Raw genomic sequence first — 23103 nt, 5'->3', positions numbered from 1 at the left:
CTTGCCATGGTGTCCTTCAGGCTCACTCATGTTATCACAAATGTTAGAATTTCCTTCTCAGTGGCTAATATGTCATTTTGTGTGTCTACATCTGTATGTGTATACACCACAATTTCTTTATCTATCAACCAATTAAATAACTGTCTCAAGATCTTGGGTATTATGAACGATGCTGTTACAACATAGAGACGTGTATCTCTTCAAGATAATGACTTTATTTTCCTTGGGTATGTACCCCATAGTGGAATTGCTGAATCACATGACAATTCTCTTATTTATTTCTAAAGATTTGAGGGTTTATGATTATTTTTAATTTTTTCTAACTTTTTAAAAATTTTATATTTGCATTATGCCTACATGTATGTATGTGTACCACGTGTGTGCCTGGTGCCCACAGATCAGAAGCTCCCTGGAACTGGAGTTACAGAACAGTTATAAGCTACTATGTGAGTACTGGCAACTGAAACCAGGTCCTTAGAAGGAGCAGCCAGTGCTTAACTACTGAGCCATCTCTCCACTCTCCCTATTCTTTTTCCTTCTTAGGAGACACTGTACCGTTTTCCATGCTGGCAATGGTAGTTATAGTTATAGTAATATACTAATCTCTCTATGGAGCTCTGGCTCTCCTGGAACTTGTTATGTAGACCATGCTAGTCTTGAACTGAAAGAAATTCAACTGATATCATTTCCTGAGTTCTGGGATTAAAGGTGTTTGCTGCCACACAGGGCAATGAATGGACCACACCCACACCATGGCAATAGCTGTTCTAATAGATGTGAGGATCTCATGGTTCCAACATGCATTTCATTGATAATTACTTGAACACCCTTCATATGTCTACTGACCTCTTGTATGTCTTCTTTAGAAATGGTCTATTTAGTCTCCTATCCATTTTTAAGTCAAGTTGTCCATTGCTGTTGAGTTAATGGGCTCCACAAAACTGTCCTTAACACTCAGTAATTTTTCCTGTAGCATGAAGTTGGAATGACAGTGATACACAGGATAATTTGCCTCAGATCTTACCTATTTCCTCCTGCAATAAATATGGTGTTATTTGTGGATTTTATTTATCACATCCATAGGACTCTCCAAAACAAGTTAGTGACTCCATTTTCAACAAATGTATTGTCTTTGTACCTCTCAGTCTGCCTTTATCCCAACTTGCCTTTCATTTTTTTTTGTCTGTTAATAGACAAGTTTTAAATTCCCTCCTTTAAACATTCAACTCTACATGGAAACCTACCTTAATTAGTCCCCTTTCACCTGCTGCTTAGTCTTCTAGTTCCATGGAGCTGAGATGTAGTACCAATGGTTAGAGTCAGTGCTCTAATTACCATTGTAAATTATTATCCCTAATTCACAAATGAGGAAACTGTGCTGTATTCAGGGCCACATTGCTACGAAGCGGCTAAGTCAGGTTCCTACCATGGCTTATGTGACTACATGCTTGTGGTCTTTCCCAGCTAACACTGTAGTACTGCACAGGCTGAGGATGACTCTTTTGTAAGCACCAACCCCCCCCCCAACACACACACACCAAAGAAAATGTCTATTCCCTTGCATTTCCTCAATATGCTAGTTGAATTGAGTTGAACAGCTTAAAGCCAGAAAAACACATCTCCTATTTTTGTTAATATATTCCATCCTTGTGCTCAGCACATAAGGTAATCGTTAAATGTTAATGACTAAGAGAAATGGAATAAAATCAGTGTTGTGGTAGCCATTTTTAAGCTTTAAGAGTTTAAATGTGCAGCCCATATACCATACCACAGCTGGGAGCACCATATTGCCATTAAGCCAGAAGGTGGATTCACGGGATGGGAACATTGAAAACAGACACCACAAGAATGGCTAAGTTAGTTTTCCAAACCACTTTCTATAAGTAGCTACTGCACCCCACCCCCACCCCCACCAATAATAATTTCACAATGATTAGCCAGCCTGTTAGGTAAGGGATCCCAGGAAACACTGTAAGAGGGGTTTAGAGTAACTGCTCAAGTGTTTAGACAAAATGGAGGTGACTCAAGTGTTAGGTCAAATAGTAGGGGCACTCAGGTAGGATCATTCTCCTTCCATTGGTGCTACTGTCGACCCTTCCAGCATGTACTTTATTGTTATTCTTATAAGTGTATGGATAAGTGCAGCCCATACTCCAGTGCACATGGGCATCTGAGCATCTATCAGGGATGGAAGTGCTGTCTTCTGTCATCAGTACAGCCCACATCCAGTACACATGGGCATCTGAGCATCTCTCAGGGGTGGAAGTGCTGTCTTACGTCACCAGCGTCTGCCCCTTTGCTTCCTTGGCTCATAACACAAGTTTCCTGTTTTGTTTTGTTTTGTTTTGCCAAGCCCTTCCTATGTAGCTTTTTAACTTAATTAAATATATAGGCAATTACTGACACCATCTGTCTTTGCAGAAAAAGAACAAGAAGTAGCTCACAAGCCTGGAATTCTGAAGGGACTCCTTTAACAAAATCTTCTAGCTTTATCAGTGGTATTAGTTTTTAAGAGCCCTTCTGTTATTTTTAATTATTTATATTTCTCTAGTAATAACTAATTTGAGCTAACCTAAAATGTGATGGCATTGGTATGTTTTAAAAATAAAATATCAGGTAGTGCATGACTTTTCAGTAAAACAACATAAACATGTGGTTGAACATCTGTTACTAGTACAGTCTAACACAGCACTTAAAATCCTTTATAAAATTACATGAATCTTTTACATAAATAGAAATGTTTTAACAATATGCATATTCCTTTTAACATATATTTCACTCTCTTAAACATAAGATTTACTGTATTGTTGGATCCAAATCTTTATGAACAAATAAAAAGGCCCCCTTCTTGTGAAACTGATCTGCTCATCATGCCACAGTCCTTGCTGGCCTGAGGACCTACTTAACATAGGCCTGTTTTGTTTTTGTTTTTGTTTTTAACCTCTCTAAGTTTCTATACAAATTTCTAAGTATACAAAAGGTATTAAACCAACCAGTGAAATCTGTTCAGGCAGAGTAGGGAACCTTTACAAAAAACAAGCCCCAACAGATCAGTGACCCCCCCCTCCCTAAGAGGAAGTGCAGGAAGGCAGAAAGCTGACAGAAGTTCTCCTAAGGCTAGCATCTACTTCCAGGGCAGGCAACTGAGCCCTTCCCTACACATGGGTGAAGCATGTGTTGAATATCTCCTACCACACCACAGCAGTGAGGTTCCCTACCCTCTGCAACAGACGTGCAGAGCGCCAAGTCATTTCTAAAGCTCAAAACAAAGACACTTTCCAAGTAAATAAATAACACTGTGAAACTTCGCGTCACATTGAAGACCTAGAGAATATGCCACCCCAGCTTTTAGGGGGTAAGCATCAGTGTATGAACAAAAGAAGAAGGAAATATGAAAATGTAATTTCACAGTTGCTTTCTATGTAAGACATTTAGTGGGTATAAACAGCTAAAATTCAGATTCGATCCTTACAGATTTGGTAACTGAGAGCCTTGTGGTGAATCCTCCAGAAACGAAAGCGCACATTAAGAGACAGTGCAGTGAATGGATGGGTAGAGAGGAGTAGGAAGAGAAATGGGGTAGAAAAAAGGAAGGAGGGGAAATACCTTCCTCCCATTAATTCTGTTTGTTCATTTGTTAGAAATCTACTCAGGGGTCATTGGTTCCAGAGAGGTGGTCAGTTACAAGCAGCCTCAGGGGCAGCTTGGCAGCCAGGGGGTTAACACGGGCAGAGCCCAGGGAAGAAAGGTGGGAAAGCCAGACTCACCACACTTACTCAGATGGAACTTCCAGGATGACTTTTTGTCAGTGGTGAATCTACTAGAATGTTTCCCAAGGCCCCAGAGCTTCTTCACCCGTGTACTTCTGGAAAGAGTTTCAGGAGTTACTGATCTGAGGTAGGAGGCTTGGACAGTATTCTCTGTCCTGACAAATCTCTTGAAATATAATTCTCAAGGTACTCTACAGATAAATGATAAGAAGTGGGGCAGAAGGATGGTAAGTGACCTCCCCAAGATCTACAGGAAATTGGGGGCCCTCCTGGCTTCAGAACTCTCTAATAACTAGTGGAGCTTCCTGACATGACTTCTCTGGCCCAGCTCTGTCACCACTAGGATAAAGCATGGCAGAGGAAACCTGGGCTCTGGAGTTTAACCCCACCGTGGCTTAGCTGGAAGCTGACAGCACATTTCCTGGAATCTTTGAGCCTCCATTTCCACTTATACCAAACACATACTCACTATCTACTCCACAAGGCTGCTGTGAGGATGGCGATCCCACAGAGCCTTGCACTTAATAGCCCTTCGTACTCACTTCCCTTCCCTTCCTCTTTCTTCTCCCACATTTCCTTTCTGTTGTCTGCCCTACATGAGATCAAATGGAAAGTTTCCTAAACACCACAGCCATAAAAATGATGACATGTTGTCTTGATAGAATGCTCATTCTTTCAAACAGAAGATGCTAAAGGCAGTAAAGGCAACGTGGAATTCAGGTTGTTTTCCAGATAACCAGCCTCCAAAGGCCGCACCCTGATAAACATGCCGCCTAGGAGCCCTGCCTCCACACCAGATCATTCAGGATTTAGTAAATTACTGGGTTAATGTGATGGGGATGAGAAGGCTCCCTGTGGAGGACATAGACACTTGGGGTGGGAGATGCAGTGTGGCGAGTGAGCAGGGAGAGAAGGTGGAAGGTGTGTCTTGGGCACAGCTTTCCTAGGTCATGTGTTAGCCAGTCTGACCAGCCCTGCCTGCCTTGTGGATCTGATGGTGCCCCACCTAGAAGTTGACACAAAATAAAAGCCTGTGATTCAGAGCAGGAAGAAGTTGTCTGGCTTTTGGGAGAGTGACACTGTGTCCTTAGAGTACATTCAGCCTGTCAGATACTATGCTTATGATATGATGCTAATGAGTTATCTCCTCTGTTCCATGGCTGCTTATTAAGTCCTGTGTGTATTGTGGGTCACTAGTTATCTTTAGTGTATATGATGGATATTTGTTGGACATACATAGCAAAGTTTTATTAGGTTCTGACTTGAAAAGTAGCTAAGGCAAACTCAGAAGGCCACTTGAGAGGTAGTTTATCATAGACCTGTTTATTCAGTTATCATCTATACCCAACCACAGTCAAATAAGGGACACACAGATTATGCAACTGTCTATACTACAATAGATGTGTGGGTAACAACTTTATTGATATACCTTATGCCATAAAGGTCACTTCCCCAAAGAGGTACTTAGTAGTTCTGCATGTATTTAGACTTGCACAACCATCACCTTTATCAAATTTTACACTTATTTCACTCCTCCCCATCCAATGACTATAGAACGATTAGCAGCCATTTCCCATCCCTCTCCCCCTCAGCCACTGTGAACTACTTTCTGTCTCTATGGATTTCATTATCTTAGACATCTCATGTAAGTGTGATCATACAGTGGGTGGTCTTTTGTGACTTTTCTTCGATGTACTGTGTTGTCAAAGTTCAGTCATGTGGTAGCAAGTATTGGTTGTACCAATCATTCTTTTTTATGGTTCAGTAGTATTCTTTTGTATGGCTATACCACATTTTGTTTTTCCACCAGGATAATAACTGCTTCTACTTTTCACTGAAAGAGCCTGGATGACACAGAGCTCTTTGGATCCTGATCCTTCTTAAGTACCGACGGCCAGAGGCAGAGTTAGGGCAGACATGATAGCTCAGTTGTTTGCTCTGGACTTTTGTTCTTAACCTCTTCTCAGAGATGGAAAGACAATGATCTTTGCTTTGAGCATTCATGCAAGTTTTTGCAGAAATATGTTTTCCTTTCTTTGCATTACATGCCCACTAGTGGAATCTATGGGTCACAGTGTAACACAGTGTAAGTTTAGCTTTTGAGGATTTAACTAAGATCTCTTCTCATGTTGTTTAGTTTAATTATCCAATGAAGACATATTGATTGGCATGACTTCTATCAAGGGTCATGCTAGGTGTTAGTTGGGACACAGACATGGAAGAACAGGCTTCTGTTCTTGGTCTCATTTTCGTTCTTGGAATGGCTCAAACTTAAATAAACTAGCCTTGGATTTACCACCAAGGACATTCAACTGTGGTCTGAACTCTGCTCTCATCCATGCCTCTTCCTTGTCAGAGCCTTGCCCCTAGGCTCTGAAGCAGCTGGACCAGACGAACTCTAAAGCCATCACTTTCACAATCCATGTTTCTTGCCTATGTAGTCTGCAACCAGAATTATTGTTGATAGGAGACTATGGTTGACTGGGGCTGCAGAGTAGCCTTGGGAGGAGAGGGGACGGTGCTGGGATGCGTTGTGAGGCCTGAGGCCTGTGTATGTGTATGTGTATGTGTATGTGTATGTGTATGTGTATGTGTATGTGTATGTGTATGTGTATGTGCCCTCCTCCTCACCCAGAACCTGCCTTGCATTGCACACAAGGACTGCACACACAAACCCTCCCTGCTCCACAACAAGAGCTCTTCTGCTTTGAACACTCCCACAAAGCAAGCCTTTCAGAGGTCACCTAAAGCACATTATAAAGGCCACTTTTCAGAGAAGCCAGTCATCCACCAGTCCGGATATTTACGGCCTGAAAGTCACTCACCAGCGCATGGAATGTGGGATTCCTTCTCTGAATCACACGCAGGGGCAAACAATCAATAGTCCTATAAAAACTGGTTATGAAAAATTAGATTTTCATGTTTGCTAATGCTTAGTGATCAATTTCCAAATAAGAAAATGGACTTCCAAAAAGCCATAAAAAGGCAAGAAAATACTTAAGCAGAAACAAAAGAAAGCAAAATGAGTGTGTAATTCTGTACACTAAGATTATAAATAATACCAATTAGGCCATCAGTTTTTAATAACACAAGAAGGATCATAAATTGTGATGACAGAAGCCCAGAGTAGGAAACAGAAAATGCAAGAGTGTACTTAAAATTGTGATTTTTTTTTTAAAGTGAGAAACAGTGTAGCTGCTGCTGCTGCTGCAGGTTTAAACTTCAATTCTTTTTTTCATTTTAGAGAACCAAATCAATCAATTTCTAGTGTGATTTTGGCATATCCTGAAAGAATTTCTAATGTGGCAGAAAAGTTCCTAGTGCCACAGAGAAAGCTGGTTTATTGATGCTGGTAACTAGTGTTGCAGATGAGTGAGACTAAGGGTTATGAACTTGGGCTCCGCCCCCAGTTAGTTCCTCACTGAATGACAGGAGCTGAGAGAGTCTGTCCACCTCCCACAGTTGTCAGGGGGCGATGAGGTCATTCTGTGCTTCCAGGCTAGAACTGCCTCAGAGCCCATGGCACCAAGAGCCTTTCCGGCTTGACAGATGTTTCACCTGTCCTCATCCTGTCAGGTCCAAATGCACTCGAATGGAATCTGATTTCAGCATCCCTTCTTAAAGAGTGTTGTTACACTTGACTTACATATTTTACTTTGTGGACACTTTTTAAATATTTATTATTTTATTCCAAATTTTCATTTTTGGAAGTCATTAACTTTTTTGTTTTTTCTTGGTTTTTGTTTGTTTGTTTGTTTGTCTGTTTTTCCAAAAAACAGGGTTTCTCTGTGTAGCTCTGGCTCTCCTGGAACTCACTCCATAGACCAAGCTGGACCCAAACTCACAGAGATAAGCCTGCCACTGCCTCTCAAGTACAGACTAAAGGTGTGCACCAGCACTGCCCAGCTGCCATTAACTATTTTTAAAAATGTAAATATTTTAAATCTATATATGTAAACGTTTGCAAATCACGGAGGCGGAGGCATTCTGGGTTATTTGGCCCTGACTGCTAAGGGCCAGGACTCAGGTGCTTTACTGCCTCTGGCCCTATAGACTCTAAGAACCAAAACAAGGACTGGAGTAGGGCGGGAGATGTCCAAGGATGGATGCTTTAGCTGTTTAAAGATGGCCTTATGGAGATGTAATTTGTCATGCCCGAAGGGCAAACAATATTAATAGAAGCATGGGGAAGTACTTCAGGAGGGACTCCAGAAGTTTCAGTTGTTGATCAGGTAGTCTGGTTAGGGACTGCTCCCATCTCTTAGAGACTTCTAGAAGACAATGGGCTATCCCAGAAATGGCCACTAGGTGGCAACAGGCCAAGAGGCAGCTGTTCTCTGTCTATGGATTTGTTTTAATGCAATGCAAACAACTCTTACTAAAATATCACAATCATATTTACGAATTGAAAATTCTGTCAGTGCAGTGTACCCACTTATTTAAAAATTAAGTGTCAGGTATATCTACCACATGGAGCACTCAATGCTGTCTGACATTTTAATAATCCAAGATGGGGAGAGATGTCATTTACTACGGCAAAGAGAACACTACTTCATGATTTTGGAAATGCTGGGGCCTATTCTGCTCCCTGTGTCAGAGATGAAGGCAAATATATAAAAGTCAGAGTCCAGCAACTGAGACCTCCTACTACCCTGACTATCAAACTGTCTCCAAAGTCCTATGAGAAGAATGATCATGGGAACAAACAGACTTGGGTCTGCCAGGCCCTACAGTAATAGCCTCACGTAGTCACCTCATTACAGACCACAGGGACCCATGCCATTAGGCCCACTGTGTTTGGTTTGATTTGGCAGTATCAGTGATTGAACCTAAGACCTCATGTGTGCTAGGCAAATACTCTACCGTTAAGATGCAGTCACTGCCTTTGGCTTGTGTTAATAGACAAGGAAGTAGGGCCAGAGAGAGGGAACAAAATTGCTAGAGACCAGACAGACAGCAGAAGAAAGACTGGCGTCTTCAGCGAGTCCTTGTAACTCTGGTCCAAGGTCTCATTCCAGGGGGTCACGTGCCTCTGTTAAACCACTATCCTCTTTAGTCTTCTTTACCCTCAGCTGCTTCTCTCTCCCTACTTAGCGTCCTATCTTCGCAAGCTTAGTGCATGTTGACCAAACCATGGTGAGAAGCAGGATGGATGACTGGTCTCTACCACAGTCTCTTAGATAAGGCTATGGGCCTCACCTGTCTCAAGAATGACATCAGAGATGAGATGCCTCCTTACCAGGGCCCGATTTGTCTTTAAGCCTACAGTATAGCCCAACACATGCTCCTGAAATACAGTGAGAAAGAAGACGTGCCTTAGCTCTCATCCTGTCCACCAAAACATTGTCCAACAGAAGTATCCCAAGCTGAACAAACCTAACCCTGAAGCCTGGATTTACCCTGTAACTCGTCCTTAATCTGCTCTACTGGGAAATAGTCCTTCTATTTTTCTGGAGAAATTTAAGATATCTTTGATTCTCTGACTCTTCTTTTTGTCACATGTCCCACACGAGACCCATCAGGATGTCCTCTGAGATCTAATTTTGAGATGTGTCTGTGTCCTTTCACCCTTAATGGTTCCCATTCTGGTCTTTCCACTGCCATCTGTAACCCAAACTTCTATGGCAGTGTCATCCTGACTGAACTCATGTCTCCATCCTTGACAGTCATAGTTCCTTCTCTTAATGCATACCAGCTCTTCAAAAATAGACACCGGAACATGTCATTCCTCTCTACTCAACACTGTCCAACAAATTCCCAGCCTCTGATATTGTATCCTCTCCCCACACTGGGCCCTCCGCTTTGGTAAAGTGCAATGAACTAGAGACAGTTAAGCCACAAGTCCTTTCTTGCCACTTAGTAGTATGTGGAAAATAAGTCCTTTCCTCACCATAGTCAAGCCAGAAGAATACAAGAATCCTCATCCTCCCCACAGGTGGACTCTGCCACCCCCAGCGGAGCTAGACATCGAACCTGGCTTCTTCAGCTTAGCCACTGAGTGTTGCTCATGGGTTTGACAGGTGGTTTGGCCTTTCTCTAGGAAGAATCAAATGGTCCAATAATAGATTTTTCATCAGATTTAGAACCATAAATCTGAACCAAAACATGGGTAAGGGCGGTCATTCCTACATCCGTCAGTCAAACAGGCTGCTAAGGAGAATGGCTATACATCACAGCTTACTCTGAAGGCCTGGTACCAGCTCTGTAGTGGGTGAATTCTCAGTGCTGTATCTCTTAAGCTTGGTCAATTTGCAGAATAAGTCTTTTTTTTTTTTTAATTTTCCACCAGATGGTAAATCTTCACAGTCCTAGGTAGCGTCACAGACATGTCGGGAGGCAATGGAGGGGAGGGCCACCTGACCATAAGCTTGAGTCAAGGGAAATGTCACCCAAAGAGGTGACTTAATTGTATCTCAGACACTGGAGGCATAAACCTGGATCATTGGCCTCTTAACTGCTCAGAGCCTCAGTTTCCCTACAGAAAAGAGAAGGGGGTGAAAATGTTAAGATCAGTTTGTAGAAACATCTGTAGATTCTTTTTTTCCTTTTTTATTAGATAGTTTATTTACATTTCAAATTTTAACCCCTTTCCTTGTTTCCCCTCCAATTCCCCCCATCTAATCCCCCTCCCGCTGCTCACTAGCCCATTCCCAATTTCCTGTCCTGGCATTCCCCTACACTGGGGCATCGAGCTTTCACAAGACAAAGGGCCTCTCTTCTCACTGATGTCCCACAAGGCCATCCTCTACTACATATGCGGCTGGAGCCATGAGTCACTCCATGTGTACTCTTTGGTTGGTGGTTTAGTCCCTGGAAGCTCTGGGTGGGGGTGGGGGTACTGGTTAGTTCATATTGTTGTTCCTCCTATGGGGCTGCAAGCCCCTTTAGCTCATTGGGTTCTTTCTCTAGCTCCTTCATTGGGGACCCTGTGCTTAGTCTAATGGATGGCTGTGAGCCTCCACTTCTGTATTTGTCAGGCACTGGCAGAGCCTTTCAGGAGACAGCTATATCAGGCTCCTTTCAGCAAGCACTTGTTGGAATCCACAATAGTGTTTGGGTTTGGTGACTGTATATGGGATGGATCCCCAGGTGGGACAGTCACTGGATGACTTTCCTTCAGTTTTTGCTCTAGATTCTTAAAGCTTACAAATTCTGGTTCTTCGATACTTGTCTCTCAGTCTCATTTTTACCCTCAGACTCACAAAAGGCAGCTAGCAAGAAGCAAGACAAAGCTCCTGGCCATGGAACTTGACTTGCACTTGAAGACAATTACAGAATGTAGGACCAAAGCACAGCTGCCCACATCTGTATGCTCTACTACCCATCCATTCTGCCTGTCACCAGAAAGAGGCAGAAGCAGCAGGGGTGAGCAGGCCGCCTCCATCTGCCCAGAGTACCTAAGGCAAAAGGGGCTTTATATTAAGTCTCTCCCACCCCTTCTCACACAGGAGCACGTGGTTGTCTGAAAAGAACTGGGGAGCAGAACAATTCTGGCTTGTGTTAGTTCTCTAAATCCAGGCACAATGTCTAGGGAGGTGGAGAGCTGGGGCCTCCTCTTCCCTACCCTGGGCCCTCCTCTTTGGTAAAGGTGCAGTGGATTAGAGATTGTTAAGACATATGCATAAATATAATTTTCAAGTAATCACACGTTTACAAGTTAACAAAGAGCTGAAAATAAGTTAACATTTTTACTTAACCCATCATAACCAGAGTAGTAGTATTTCAGTATTCATTAGTATCAAATCATGAGATATTCCTTTTTATCGCTTCAGTCTTGGAGATCCAGCATGTGTACCAGCAATGTTTCAAGTGCCCAGTGGCTGCATGTGCTGGCAGTTACCATGTTAGATGATGCATATCCTGAATGTGTCTGAGAAGATTCATGAAAGTGCAGTTACGATTCTGCTAATATTGACACTGATAGTTAACATGTCCTAATATTCTCATCTGGTCTTTTGTGTACTATTTTTGCAAAGCTCAAGATATGTTGCTTATGTGAATGCTTATCCTCCTTTTTGTACACACAGTATCTTCATGTTATTCACAATCATCATCTCTCATAATAATATTACATACTATCTCATCACTTGGATATATTGTAATTTTCTTATCTAATGCCCAAATGCTGGAAAGCTGTAGGTTTTCAGTATTGCAAGTAATGCAGTTGGTATTGTTTGTGTTCTTAAGGCTGTGGTGTGAGTTTCCCTAGCATTCTTGCTATTTTCAGCAAGATCATTTTTGAAAAGCATCAAGCAAACAGTTACCATGTGACAAGAACTAGGACTTGTAGGTTCTTCTGCACCTTTGATGCTTAGCTGTGACTCAGAGAGAACCACCTTACCACCTATGTCAGAGTTGCTCCATTTATAAAGTAAACTGATCATAGTGGGTGATCTTAAAAAAAGAGTCTTTCCTGCCCTATCCTTACCTTCAAATCTAATCAATTAATCCTCGGGCTAGTCATTACAAGGCATCATAGCAAGTCATGTCAAAGTCACCACCATTGTCCTTATCCCCTCTCAGAGTGGTTTATGTACAGGCCACTGTCGTGGCTCACTTGTGACATGAGTGTCCACTACAGGAAACTGTAAGTTTTTAAAGTTAACATTGAATTTCACATTCAAAAATAAGGTTAAGTAAGAGACAGTAAGAAGATGAGACATGTACCAAGGAAGCAGAGAGGACTATTTGGTTGATCTGACTCTGGACTCAGCCCTAAGAGGCCCCAGAGTCCTGCTCCTGAATGGCTCTAGAGGTGTTCACAGTGTGGTACTGGAATAGAGTGTGGATTCTGCCTCACCAACCATACCCCACACACTGGGGGCTGCGAGAAGACAAAGACTTAGCAGCCTCCCCTAAAGGACCAGCAATCTAGAGGGGGAGATTGGAACCCCTTTACACAAACAAGCATGTCTTGGAAAATGTTTTCAGCATGAAAAACCAGGTGGAAAATGGAACAATTATCTGAGCAAATCAGACAAGCCTGCTGTTGAGGAAGAGGCTTCAGGAAATGTGTCCTATTTCCTTTCAGAACCAGGGGGTTAGGGCAGCCTGGGGAAGCAAAAACACGAACCTCTAGCAAATGCAGAGCCTGGCCATGCCCTACCACCTCAGGTAAACTGTGAAGCGGCTTTCGGTCTCAGTACCCTCACAAGTAGACTGGAACTAAAGTAGTGCCCGCCACCACGGCCAAAGCGGTTAGGAAATGGTGCCATCTGATCGTCACACAAAGTCTGCCTCCTAAGACTCGTTTTAAAAGACAGCATTTCCCACTGTTAGTCTAGGCTGGCCTTGAACTTGTAATCTTTGTTTGATTCAGCCTCTTGAGTGCTGAGATCATGGGCTTGCACCACTGTGCTCATTGAGGAATCTGTTCACTTAAAGAGACTTCTTAGTATAAGTAGCATTTGTATTCAACTTTATCAGGCAATTTTATGTGTGTTTGGGGTTTTGTTTGTTTTTCAGAACCCCACATGGTAGGCATTGCTGTTTGTACCTGCCCCGATCCTTAAGGACACTGAAACTGAGAGCATCGTACAAGTCTAATCGTTTGCTGCGTATGAGGCTATACAAGGCGCTCCACACCGTGGTCCTGTCTTTCTCTATGCTATGCTGCTTTCTTATCAAAAGCCTTATCACCAAAACATCAATATAGTTAACAAAAACATCAGTAACGTTTTGTGTATCTCTTTTTGAACAAGAGCACCAAAGCATGAGAAGAGAAACTCTGGAAAGGGACATGTAGGAACAGCGAGTTCAGTTTCTCCTCATAGGGAACAGGAGCTGTCCCCATCTGATTTACATGTAATTCTGTACAGCAGGAAAGATTTAAGTTGACAAATAGCATGTTTACAACTGCAGCAGATACTTGGCAGTTAGTTTTTAACAATTGTTGCAAATGTGATTTATTTGTTGTTATGAAAGAGGATTACTGTGAGAATATGATCCTGAAATTAGCTTCAGTTTAGCAAGGGGCCTTGACAGCTTGACCCCTTAATATTCTTATAATGATGTCATTTACATTCAATGCTTACTCAAGTCACTCACTGCTAGATTTGTGAGAGAGGAGTCCACTCTAGGGCAGATAGATGTATTATGTATTTTAACATACAGAGTTGGTGAGTGGGACACTTGTAGGCCTTCTAAGAGGAAAAAATATTTAATCAAATCTTCATGAAAATGTGTTAGTTTCCAACTTCCTACGGTGAAAATGCATTACTGATAATTACAGCATGCTCCAGAAATACAATACTTTATGTTTTCTCCACAAGACACTTCCATGGCATAGGCTGCATTAAACAAGAACACGTTCTGATTCTCTGCAACTCTGACTTTTAATTTGACTGGAGGATTGGTACAGCATCAATACCCTCTCCTCCAGAGGTGCATGAGAGGAGGGTGGGCTTGGGGCCAGGCAGAAATGATTAGAATCTAAGTGCCACCCCTTACTGTGGAGACTTAGGTACATCCTGAACCTGTTTCTTTATCTGTAGCACAGCTTGTAGGTTTTTTTTGTTTTTTTGTTTTTTTTTCTTTTTTGAGACAGGGTTTCTCTGTGTAGCCCTGGCTGCCCTGAAACTCACTCTGTAGACCAGACTGGCCTCAAACTCAGAAATCCGCCTGCCTCTGCCTCTCGAGTTCTGGGATTAAAGGCATGTGCCACCACTGCCCGGCTGGCTTGTAGTTTTTAAAGTACCTAGAAAGAGCAGAGAAGTCTGTGTTCACACCAGATGTTCTTGGTCCATGCAAAGCAAGGCTTTATTACTAGTTTAAAACTCAAATGTCACCTTCAGAGGCAGCCTGGACTCCACCAGCCAAACCCAGTCTGTCCTTTCTACGTCCATAATCATTGTTACAGTGCACATTACACTGAGCTGTGATTCACTGAGCATATGTGGATTTGCCATCTTGAGAGCATGACCTAGGCCTTTATATTTTTGACTCTCTAGTGACTTGCATGATCTGCCATAATCATTCAACTAAGTTGGATTCTAGGTATCTCATGGGAGTCTTAAAATGACGAATCACCTTAAAGGAAAAGGAGAAGGTAGCACGTGACCTACTTTTGTCACTGCCAGTTAAAGACATAGTAGATGCTCAGTAGGTATCTGTCAAATAAATTGATAAATTAATAAATTAATAAATTAATAGCCACCACTCGATTATCCACCTAGCCCACAGTAAATGTGGAACTAACCTGGCTGTTTTTCACAGCACTTAAATTTTTGTTTTGTTATAATCTACTCATAATTCCAGATGTTATTATCATCAGGTCACTGTTGAGGGCACTGTGAATTTGCGGGCTGATAACGTAAAATGGTAGCACACTTAAGGCTTACACCTTATGTCTGTAATGTTCTGATAAAAATCACATTGTTTTTTTCCAAACTCAAGGCAAACTTTCCTTTCTTACGCCATCCTGTCTGCACTCGCTTTTCCAATTTAGTTACCGCCCTCCTCAGCTTTTATTCAGTCTCAGTAGAGAACGTTGCCCTGTCCTCCTCTGAAATGACAAACCACAGGCCAAACAAAAGAAACGAAGTCACCGAGAACCAAGACCTTTGTTGATTGTCTTGGCCTATGATTTTCATGTCTTTAACTTCTTACATAATCACATATGTTCTAATGTAAGAAACAAGTTTCATCCCTCAGCTATGTGATATGGAAACAGAAGCAAAGACATCTACTCCAAGAATCTCATTGGCCACTTGTTTAGTTTGGCCTACCGATCTAGTTGGGAGTGGAATGGCTCTCTATCGTCTCCTGTCTCATCCTACCCTGACTTCTCTGACTCATGTTTTAACCAGGTATGGACAACAGGCCTCAACCTCTCCTACAGTGACCAGCTAGCCATGACGCAGCTCACCCTCTACCTGACAAATGGTCATCTGAATTGTAGTCTGAGCACCCTGGAAGTGCCCCGTTTTAATGAAGATTCAGAAAGGGAAAGGAAGCGCCTTAGCATCCAGGCAGAGCTGGTGAGCAACAGATTCTTTCTGGTTGATTTGGCATTGAGCAGTACTCAACTGCTAAGTGAGAAAAAACAAGACTAAAGGACCAGAGAGATCACTGAGCCTTTTCAAATCAAATTCCATAAATGTGACAGTCTTTGCCATAAAAAGGGAGCAGCCATCCAGGAAGAGGAACCAGGGTGTGAAGGCCTAGAGGCCACAGCTTTCTGTTTGGGCACCTCCCAGTTCTCTTCATATTTCTCTACACAGCCAGCTATTTTTGACAGCCCTCACCCCTATTCTTCTAGTCAAAATTTCCATTTTAAGCTTAGACTCCTAGACCCAAAACCCCTAGACTTGGTTGCTCTGAGTCTTCAGGTGAAGCTATTTAAAGATCATCTATATGATGATCTTCCCCCGTACATTCTCTTGGAGGGTCAAGCCAGAGGCCTGACATTCCTTAGCCCCACACCCTGCCAACAACTGGGCTACAATAACTTTAGCTGCTAAAGTGCTTCAGATCTTACCTGTACTCTGCCTCCATGAAGATACCACCTTACAATCTGCCCCACCATCTCACACTAGAATGATAGACCTCCCCTAAGATTCCTTGTCTCCCTTCTTTCCCCTTGGCCTAAAAACTACAGTGAAGATTGCTGCAAAGTAAAAAGTGATTTTTACCTGGGATTTGTTTTTTAAATAGAAAAAAAAAATTCAGTCTGGCATGGTGACACACACCTTTAGTCTCAGCACTTGGAGGCAGAAGCAGGTGGGATCTCTGAGTTCAAGGCCTGCCTGGTTCACAGAGCAAGTTCCAGGACAGCCAGGGCTACACAGAGAAACCCTATTTTGAAAAATAAAAAACAAAAGGCATTTAATATATATTGATTATGGTTCCCCTCCCCCAAGCCCTCTCTCCTCCTTCCCATCAAAACTTCACACCCCCCCTTTTTTGTCTCCTTAGAAAATAAATAAACAGGGAAACAAAAATAAAAGAACCAGACACAAAACCATAGAAACACAAAATCAGAATCCATACCAGACAAGCAAAAGACCAGTAAGATTTTTTTTCTTAAATACCCAAACTAAGCCACATGAGAAAAATATCACTGAGTTTGTCTCGTGCTGGTGTCTCCTGCTGGGCCGGGCCACCCTTACCCTTGCATGTGGTTAAGTGTCCTTAAGTGAGACTCCATTAGAGAAACTAATTTTCCCCTTGCAAGTGAACATCAACTGGAGATAGCTTCCTGGTGAGAGAGGTGGGAGCCTTTGTCCACTTCCCCATTTCAGCACTGGAACCCTGTCTGGATTGAACCTGTCCATGTTGCCATAGTCTCTCTGAGTTCATATGTGTATTAGTCCTGTTGTGTCTAAAAGACAGTTGCCTTGAAGTCATCCATTCCCTAAGGCTCTCAAGGACCTTTCTGCCTCCCCTTCCACATAGTTCCCTGAACCTGTTAGGGGAGGGAGTTTGATCCCATTTAGGACTGAGTGTTACAAAGTCTCTCACTCACATTATCCAACTGTGGGTCTCTGTGTTATTTTCCATCTACTGCAAAAAGCAGATTCTCTGATGATGGCTGAATGAGGCACTGACCTATAGGTGTAGCAGAATGTCCTAAGGAGTTATTTTATTGCTGTTTCCCTTTAGCAGAACAATAGTACTTTTTTTTCCTAGGTCCATGGCTTATCCAGGCTTGGGTTCTTAGCCACCTGAGCACTGTCAGATATGGGTTCTATCTCGTGGAGTGAACCTTAAATACAATCAAAGAGTGGTTGGTTACTCCCACAATATTTGTGCCACCATTGCACCAGCATCTCATGCAGGCAGTATCATTGGTGTAGATTGCAGGGTTTGTAGCTGGGTTAGTGGTAGCATGCAGAGTACCTTCCAGTGGCGTGTACAAGAGTCAGTAGGGGTGAAGGCTGTGGTTAGGCACAAGCTTGACTTTGTGTTCAATGCAATAAGGTCTTACTGTCAAGATGTGGAGCGTAACCAATAGTCCTGGCAACAGCCTGAGATTTTTTGGGTATTCCCATGGGCTCCTTTGACTAGTGACTCAACCAGGGTTAGAGGTTCCCATGGGCTCCTTTGACTAGTGACTCGACCAGGGTTAGAGGTTCCCATGGGCTCCTTTGACTGGTGACTCAACCAGGGTTAGAGGTTCCCATGGGCTCCTTTGACTAGTGACTCAACCAGGGTTAGAGGTTCCCATGGGCTCCTTTGACTAGTTACTCGACCAGGGTTAGAGGTTCCCATGGGCTCCTTTGACTAGTGACTCAACCAGGGTTAGAGGTTCCCATGGGCTCCTTTGGCTGGTGACTCGACCAGGGTTAGAGGTTTCATTTCCCAGCCTCCTGTGCTCTTCCTAGCTTGGTTAGTGAGGCCTTCCATGGCCCGCCTCTCTGTATTACAGTCTCCTTTGTTATCACTAGGATGACAGGCCTAAGACCTGCTGCTGCTGAGGTTTACCAACTATAGGAACAGAGGTTGCCCCTCGAATCAGTAGCATCCTTTCATTTCCCCGCTCTTGCTTCTAGGTGTCATTCCTAGCTAGAGGCCAAGAATGGGAACTCTGTGAAGACTTTTGGATACTTTTAGAAACTGCCTACACAAAATAGGAAAGCATTATAAGCTGAAAGAAATAAAATGTTTCTAGAATCATGGCAAAAAGGCTATTCTGGGTTTCTGGTGTGAGAATAAAGTGCTTTAGATTTCAGAGAGCAATAGATTCTGCCAGCCTGAACTACTATTATGCGGTAGGCCCCAGGCATATTACACATGCATTAAGTTCTTTTTTAAAGCATGTACATATATGTACACAGTACAATTTTCAGCCAAGCTGAAACTTTCCAAGCAAGTATGGACACACTATGCTAGTGTCAGGCTCACAATCAGCCCCCCCTTTGAAGACTGAAGGAGGTCACTATGAAAGGATAGCATCTCTAATGAGCCCACTCTGATCATGACAGTATATTCAGAACTAAGAACTGTAAGGTAAAATACTCCTAGTTTGCATCTATTCCTTTAATAATGTGCTGTGTTGAGAAAAGAAACAAACAAATGAGTAAATAACCTGTTCTAGACTCTCAGGAGAACTCAGAGATGCCCAGGCCTGATCCAGATTCCTTACCATCAGCAAACCAACCAACCAACCAACCAAATACATTTGACAGCATAAATAAAGTCTGAGAAGTCCCAGATATACACATTTTATGGAGAAAAAGGGGGGTAGGGTAATAGGTTAGAAAGTATAGTGTTTGCTTCACAAGCATGGAAACCTGGGGTCAATACCCAGCACCTGTGCAAATCTGGGTGCAGTGCTGCCTAGACGGATCAACAGTCTCCAGGCAGTGAGAAACCCTGTCTCAAAGAAGAAGAGATGGATTTAGGAAGACATTCAGTGTCAGCCTCTGCCTTCACATGCATGTGCACATGGAGGCCCTAGGCCCGTGCGCACGCACGCGGACACACACACACACACACACACTCACACACACTCACTCACATATACACACTCACACACACTCACACACATACACACACAAAAGGCTAATTTTTAAAAAATTTTAATTAACTTCAAAATCAACATAAGTAATCCCCCTTTAATGTCAACTTCCACTCTTCCCCCCACTTCTTGGACCTCCCAGACCACAGTTCCTGAGTGGCCATAAAAAAAAAAAAAATCATCTTTGCTAACATCTTAAAACAACCCAAGTCATTTATACGTGTTTGAACAGATATGATCTGTAATGAATGATTAAGTAAAACCTTTGTGTTAAATTATGATGTTAATAATGACTCTGTCTCCTGTAATTTATTATGAATTCTCAAATGCTTCGGGTTTGATTTTGATAGAATGCAACCACATCAGAGTTTATGTGATGACTTTATTTTTAGAACTCCTTCGTTGAAGACACACATTTCCCCACTACTGCTGCTACTGTAATTATGTACAAAACCAATCACTCATTAGAGTTAGGATACATTATCTTCTAGACAGATGAGGCTAAATAAGCAACACATTAATAATTCAGAGAGCAGTTCATTATGCATGTGGATGCCTGCTTTCTAACTGGGATAAGAACCTCATCAGCCTCTGCCAACCCTTAAACAATAGTTCTGTGTTATTGCAGCCACATTCCAGTTTACGCTTGTTAAACTGCTACTTGGATTATTTTATCAAACATTCATTTATTTGTGGTCCCTTACTGCCGAGAACAGATTTTGGAAGCTCCTTTTTTAAGTTAATGATTTGAGCAATGGGTGTTATTAATTCTCAGAATATTATAAACATGATTAATTTTCAGGCAGAGATTTATTACATAAGGATTTCAGCTATGTCAACTGAAATGCATCACTGTCAAAACAAGTATCATGGTGAAAATAGAATGCGCTCCGCACTTCAGACGCTGTGCTCAGAACTAAATCAATTTAAATTGTGGCTGAAGCAAAATTATATTCTCCAGTGAAAAAGAGTATTCTGGGCTTCTTTTATTTAGCTTGAAGCATTCTTGTTAGATGGTGATTTAGAAAGGTGGTTTTTAATAAGACTAGCCTAGCACTGGTAATGTTCGTGTGCTGTTTCTTCTCATTTTCATGGGAAGGCTAATGTTCTGAGATCCCCACACACTCCAGATGTAGCCAGTGGGAATTTGAAGTGGAGCGTATTGGTCTGGGAGTCATGGATCATGAATTCTGAGCTTCACTCTGGCCTCAGTTTCCTTAGCTGTAAATAAGTAAGTGCTAAGTAAGCCTCGAGGTCCCCTGAGCAGATTGAGTTTATGGGTCCTAGAGAGTGGGGTTGTCTGTAGGAAGACTTGCTTGCAGCCTTACGCCCTGCAGAAGACAGAAGGGGGAATACACCATGGGAGTAAACAGGAAAGGCCAATCTCTCCACACTGCATCCTTTCTTGAAAAGGTCCTTAGTGGGGTTTATTGTTGCAGAAACTGCTAGAAGGGGTAATACTGTTATGACAGGCCATACCTAAGACTTTTTCCGTGATCACTAAGCTATACCAGTTAACACTCAGCAAGAATCAACTAGAAGTAAATTCAGGTTTCTCATCCAACACACAAAGCATGGATGGGACAAGTGACCAAGAGCTCCAGGGTTATGAAGAGCAGTGCCTGGCTCTGCCACAGAGCTCAGGGTGAGGGCAGCAAGCCTAACCTGTGCACTAAGCCTAACCCACACATACTCTGCTAAGACCTTCACATGAATTTGTTCATAACCTAATATATTAGGCAGGAATGATTACGTTTATTTTTAGATATGAAAATTTGGGTTAAGAGAAGGTAAGCACATGTTAAAGATTACCGAGCAACCTTGGGGAAGCCAAGGTTTAATGTGCAGGCTGTCAAACTTGCAACCTATGTTTAGCCAGCCTTGCATTGGCTCAGAGTCAGGGGCTTGGGTTCCTGAGCGCTTCAGTTCCTTCCTGAAGAAGCCTGGCTGAAGCTCCAGAACACTCTTTTCAGAGGGAGAGCCATGTACCTGGGACTAAATTGCTTTCTGGAATGTGTTACCCACTGCCGTTCCATGTGTCTGAGATCTTCCATGTCAGTGATACTGGGTGATCGTGAGGGAGTTGTAGAGTTTAAAAGGAATCCTGAGTAGACATAGGACAGGTTTCCCAGATGGCTGAGTAAGTAACGGAGAGTACGGAAAAGATCAAATCACTTAAAACCATGAGTCATCTTTTTCTAAAAATGAACAGTGCATATACTAAAACATGAACACAACATACATTTTCACAAATAAAATCCACAAGGCCATCACCAGGAGTCCTGAGAGTGACTGCTCCAGAGAGTCGACAGCCTGCTAGGGTTAGGAGGCTACTTAAAGGCACATGGAACTTGGCCTTTCTAGGGTAGTCAATGAGTAGACATGAAGGGAAAGCCTCCAGTAAAGGGGAGAATGTCTGAAGAGACCTGTGGTTCCCTCAGAAGAGCCAGAAGGCAGAGGTTCGAGCAGCGCACTGAGGCTCTTTAAGAGTCTGCCCACAGGCCCTGGCATGGCCTCACAGGACAGCTATGTCAGGATCCTGCCAGCAAGATCTTGCTGTCATATGCAATAGTGTCTGTGTTTGGTGGCTGATTATGCCTGGCAAATATAGAAGTGGATGCCCACAGTCATCTATAGGATAGAACACAGAGGCCCCAATGGAAGAGCTAGAGAAATTATCCAAGGAACTGAAGGGGTCTGCAACCCTATAGGTGAAACAACAATATGAACTAACCAGTACCCCCAGAGCTCGTGTCTCTAGCTGCATATGTAGCAGAAGATGGCCTAGTCAGCCATCGCTGGGAAGAGATGCAACTTGGTCTTGCAAACTTTATATGCCCAATACAGGGGAACGCCAGGGCCAAGAAGTGGGAGTGGGTGGGCAGGGGAACAGGGTGGGGGGAGGGTATAGGGGACATTCGGGATAGCATTTGAAATGTAAATGAAGAAAATATCTAATAAAATAAGTTTTAAAAAAAAGAGTCTGCCCACTAAGCTGGGCTCTGGGTTTCAGCTTGAAGGCAAGGAAATAACTCTGAGGACTTCTGAGTAGGACACTGGTTTGAGGAAATACAATAAATCTTGTGGAGATGGTCAGAATCCCAGGAGACAAGTGGTACCAGTAGAAGAAGGGATAGTGTAGGTAATTATATTTATTTATAGTCTAAAATCCTTTCAAATGAATAGTGACAAAAATAGTATGTACTGTTTATCAGATTTCCGTTAAATGTGAAGTTCAAACCACATAGATGGTCGATGGCCTCACAGGTTTTGAGCCACAGTGTTCCTGACTCCTTATGTCCTGTCCATGGTGAAATTCTGCTTGTTCCTCATCTCCAGAACTCCTGGGTACTAAAGTAATGGGCTAGGGTGTTTTAATAATGGAAAAGAAGCCGCAACTAAGAGATCTATTACATATCCTTAGTTTTTTTCTGATTCTTCATGCATTTTACGCTCAGGATTGGGAAAGGGGGCGACAATAGTTTGTTTTCACCAAGAAGTGCCCTGGTCTCACTGACACCCAGCAGTCACATTCTGTTGGGCTATGAACTGTTTTGTGCTTTTTCAAGAAGTACGGTATGGAGTGTGTTCTGCCTTCCAGGTACTTTCCTACCTCTCTCATTGACTGTGGCATAATATTGGTTGTGCTTATTTATATACTAAGGTAGCATAAGTTTAGAAGACAAAAATAACAAAAATTGCTTTGTAAATTCATAGTAATTACCACACAATTGCATGCTTAACCACCACAGTAAAATCCAGTGTGTTTGTACTTCACATCCATGTGCAAAGTCTGGCTCCTGGGCCTTCACTAAGAAGGCAGGTATATTGCATGGCCTGGCATGGTGAAATCGAGCCAGCTGAGCCAGAGCT

At 42.7% G+C, this 23103-nt stretch overlaps 1 protein-coding gene and 1 long non-coding RNA gene across 5 annotated transcripts in view; one reads left to right on the top strand and one right to left on the bottom strand.

Annotated features, from left to right (window-relative positions):
- The window catches only part of LOC110328109, a 78064-nt gene that overhangs the window by 9607 nt on the left and 45354 nt on the right, over positions 1-23103 (bottom strand). Inside the window, exon 2 of the long non-coding RNA XR_002380857.1 lies at positions 9661-10245. This is a non-coding gene — a long non-coding RNA (uncharacterized LOC110328109). The remainder of the gene's footprint in view (positions 1-9660; positions 10246-23103) is intronic.
- The window catches only part of Iqch (IQ motif containing H), a 184620-nt gene that overhangs the window by 137969 nt on the left and 23548 nt on the right, over positions 1-23103 (top strand). For 3 of the 4 annotated variants that reach the window (XM_021207472.1, XM_021207470.1, XM_021207469.1), the window contains exon 18: positions 15578-15748. In XM_021207472.1, the coding sequence (XP_021063131.1) occupies positions 15578-15748 (171 nt within the window). The remainder of the gene's footprint in view (positions 1-15577; positions 15749-23103) is intronic. The other variant, XM_021207473.1, reaches the window with a different exon arrangement.

Source organism: Mus pahari, chromosome 10, assembly GCF_900095145.1.
Source record: "Mus pahari chromosome 10, PAHARI_EIJ_v1.1, whole genome shotgun sequence".
NCBI lineage: Eukaryota > Metazoa > Chordata > Mammalia > Rodentia > Muridae > Mus > Mus pahari.
This window is presented reverse-complemented; position numbering and strand designations above follow the sequence as displayed.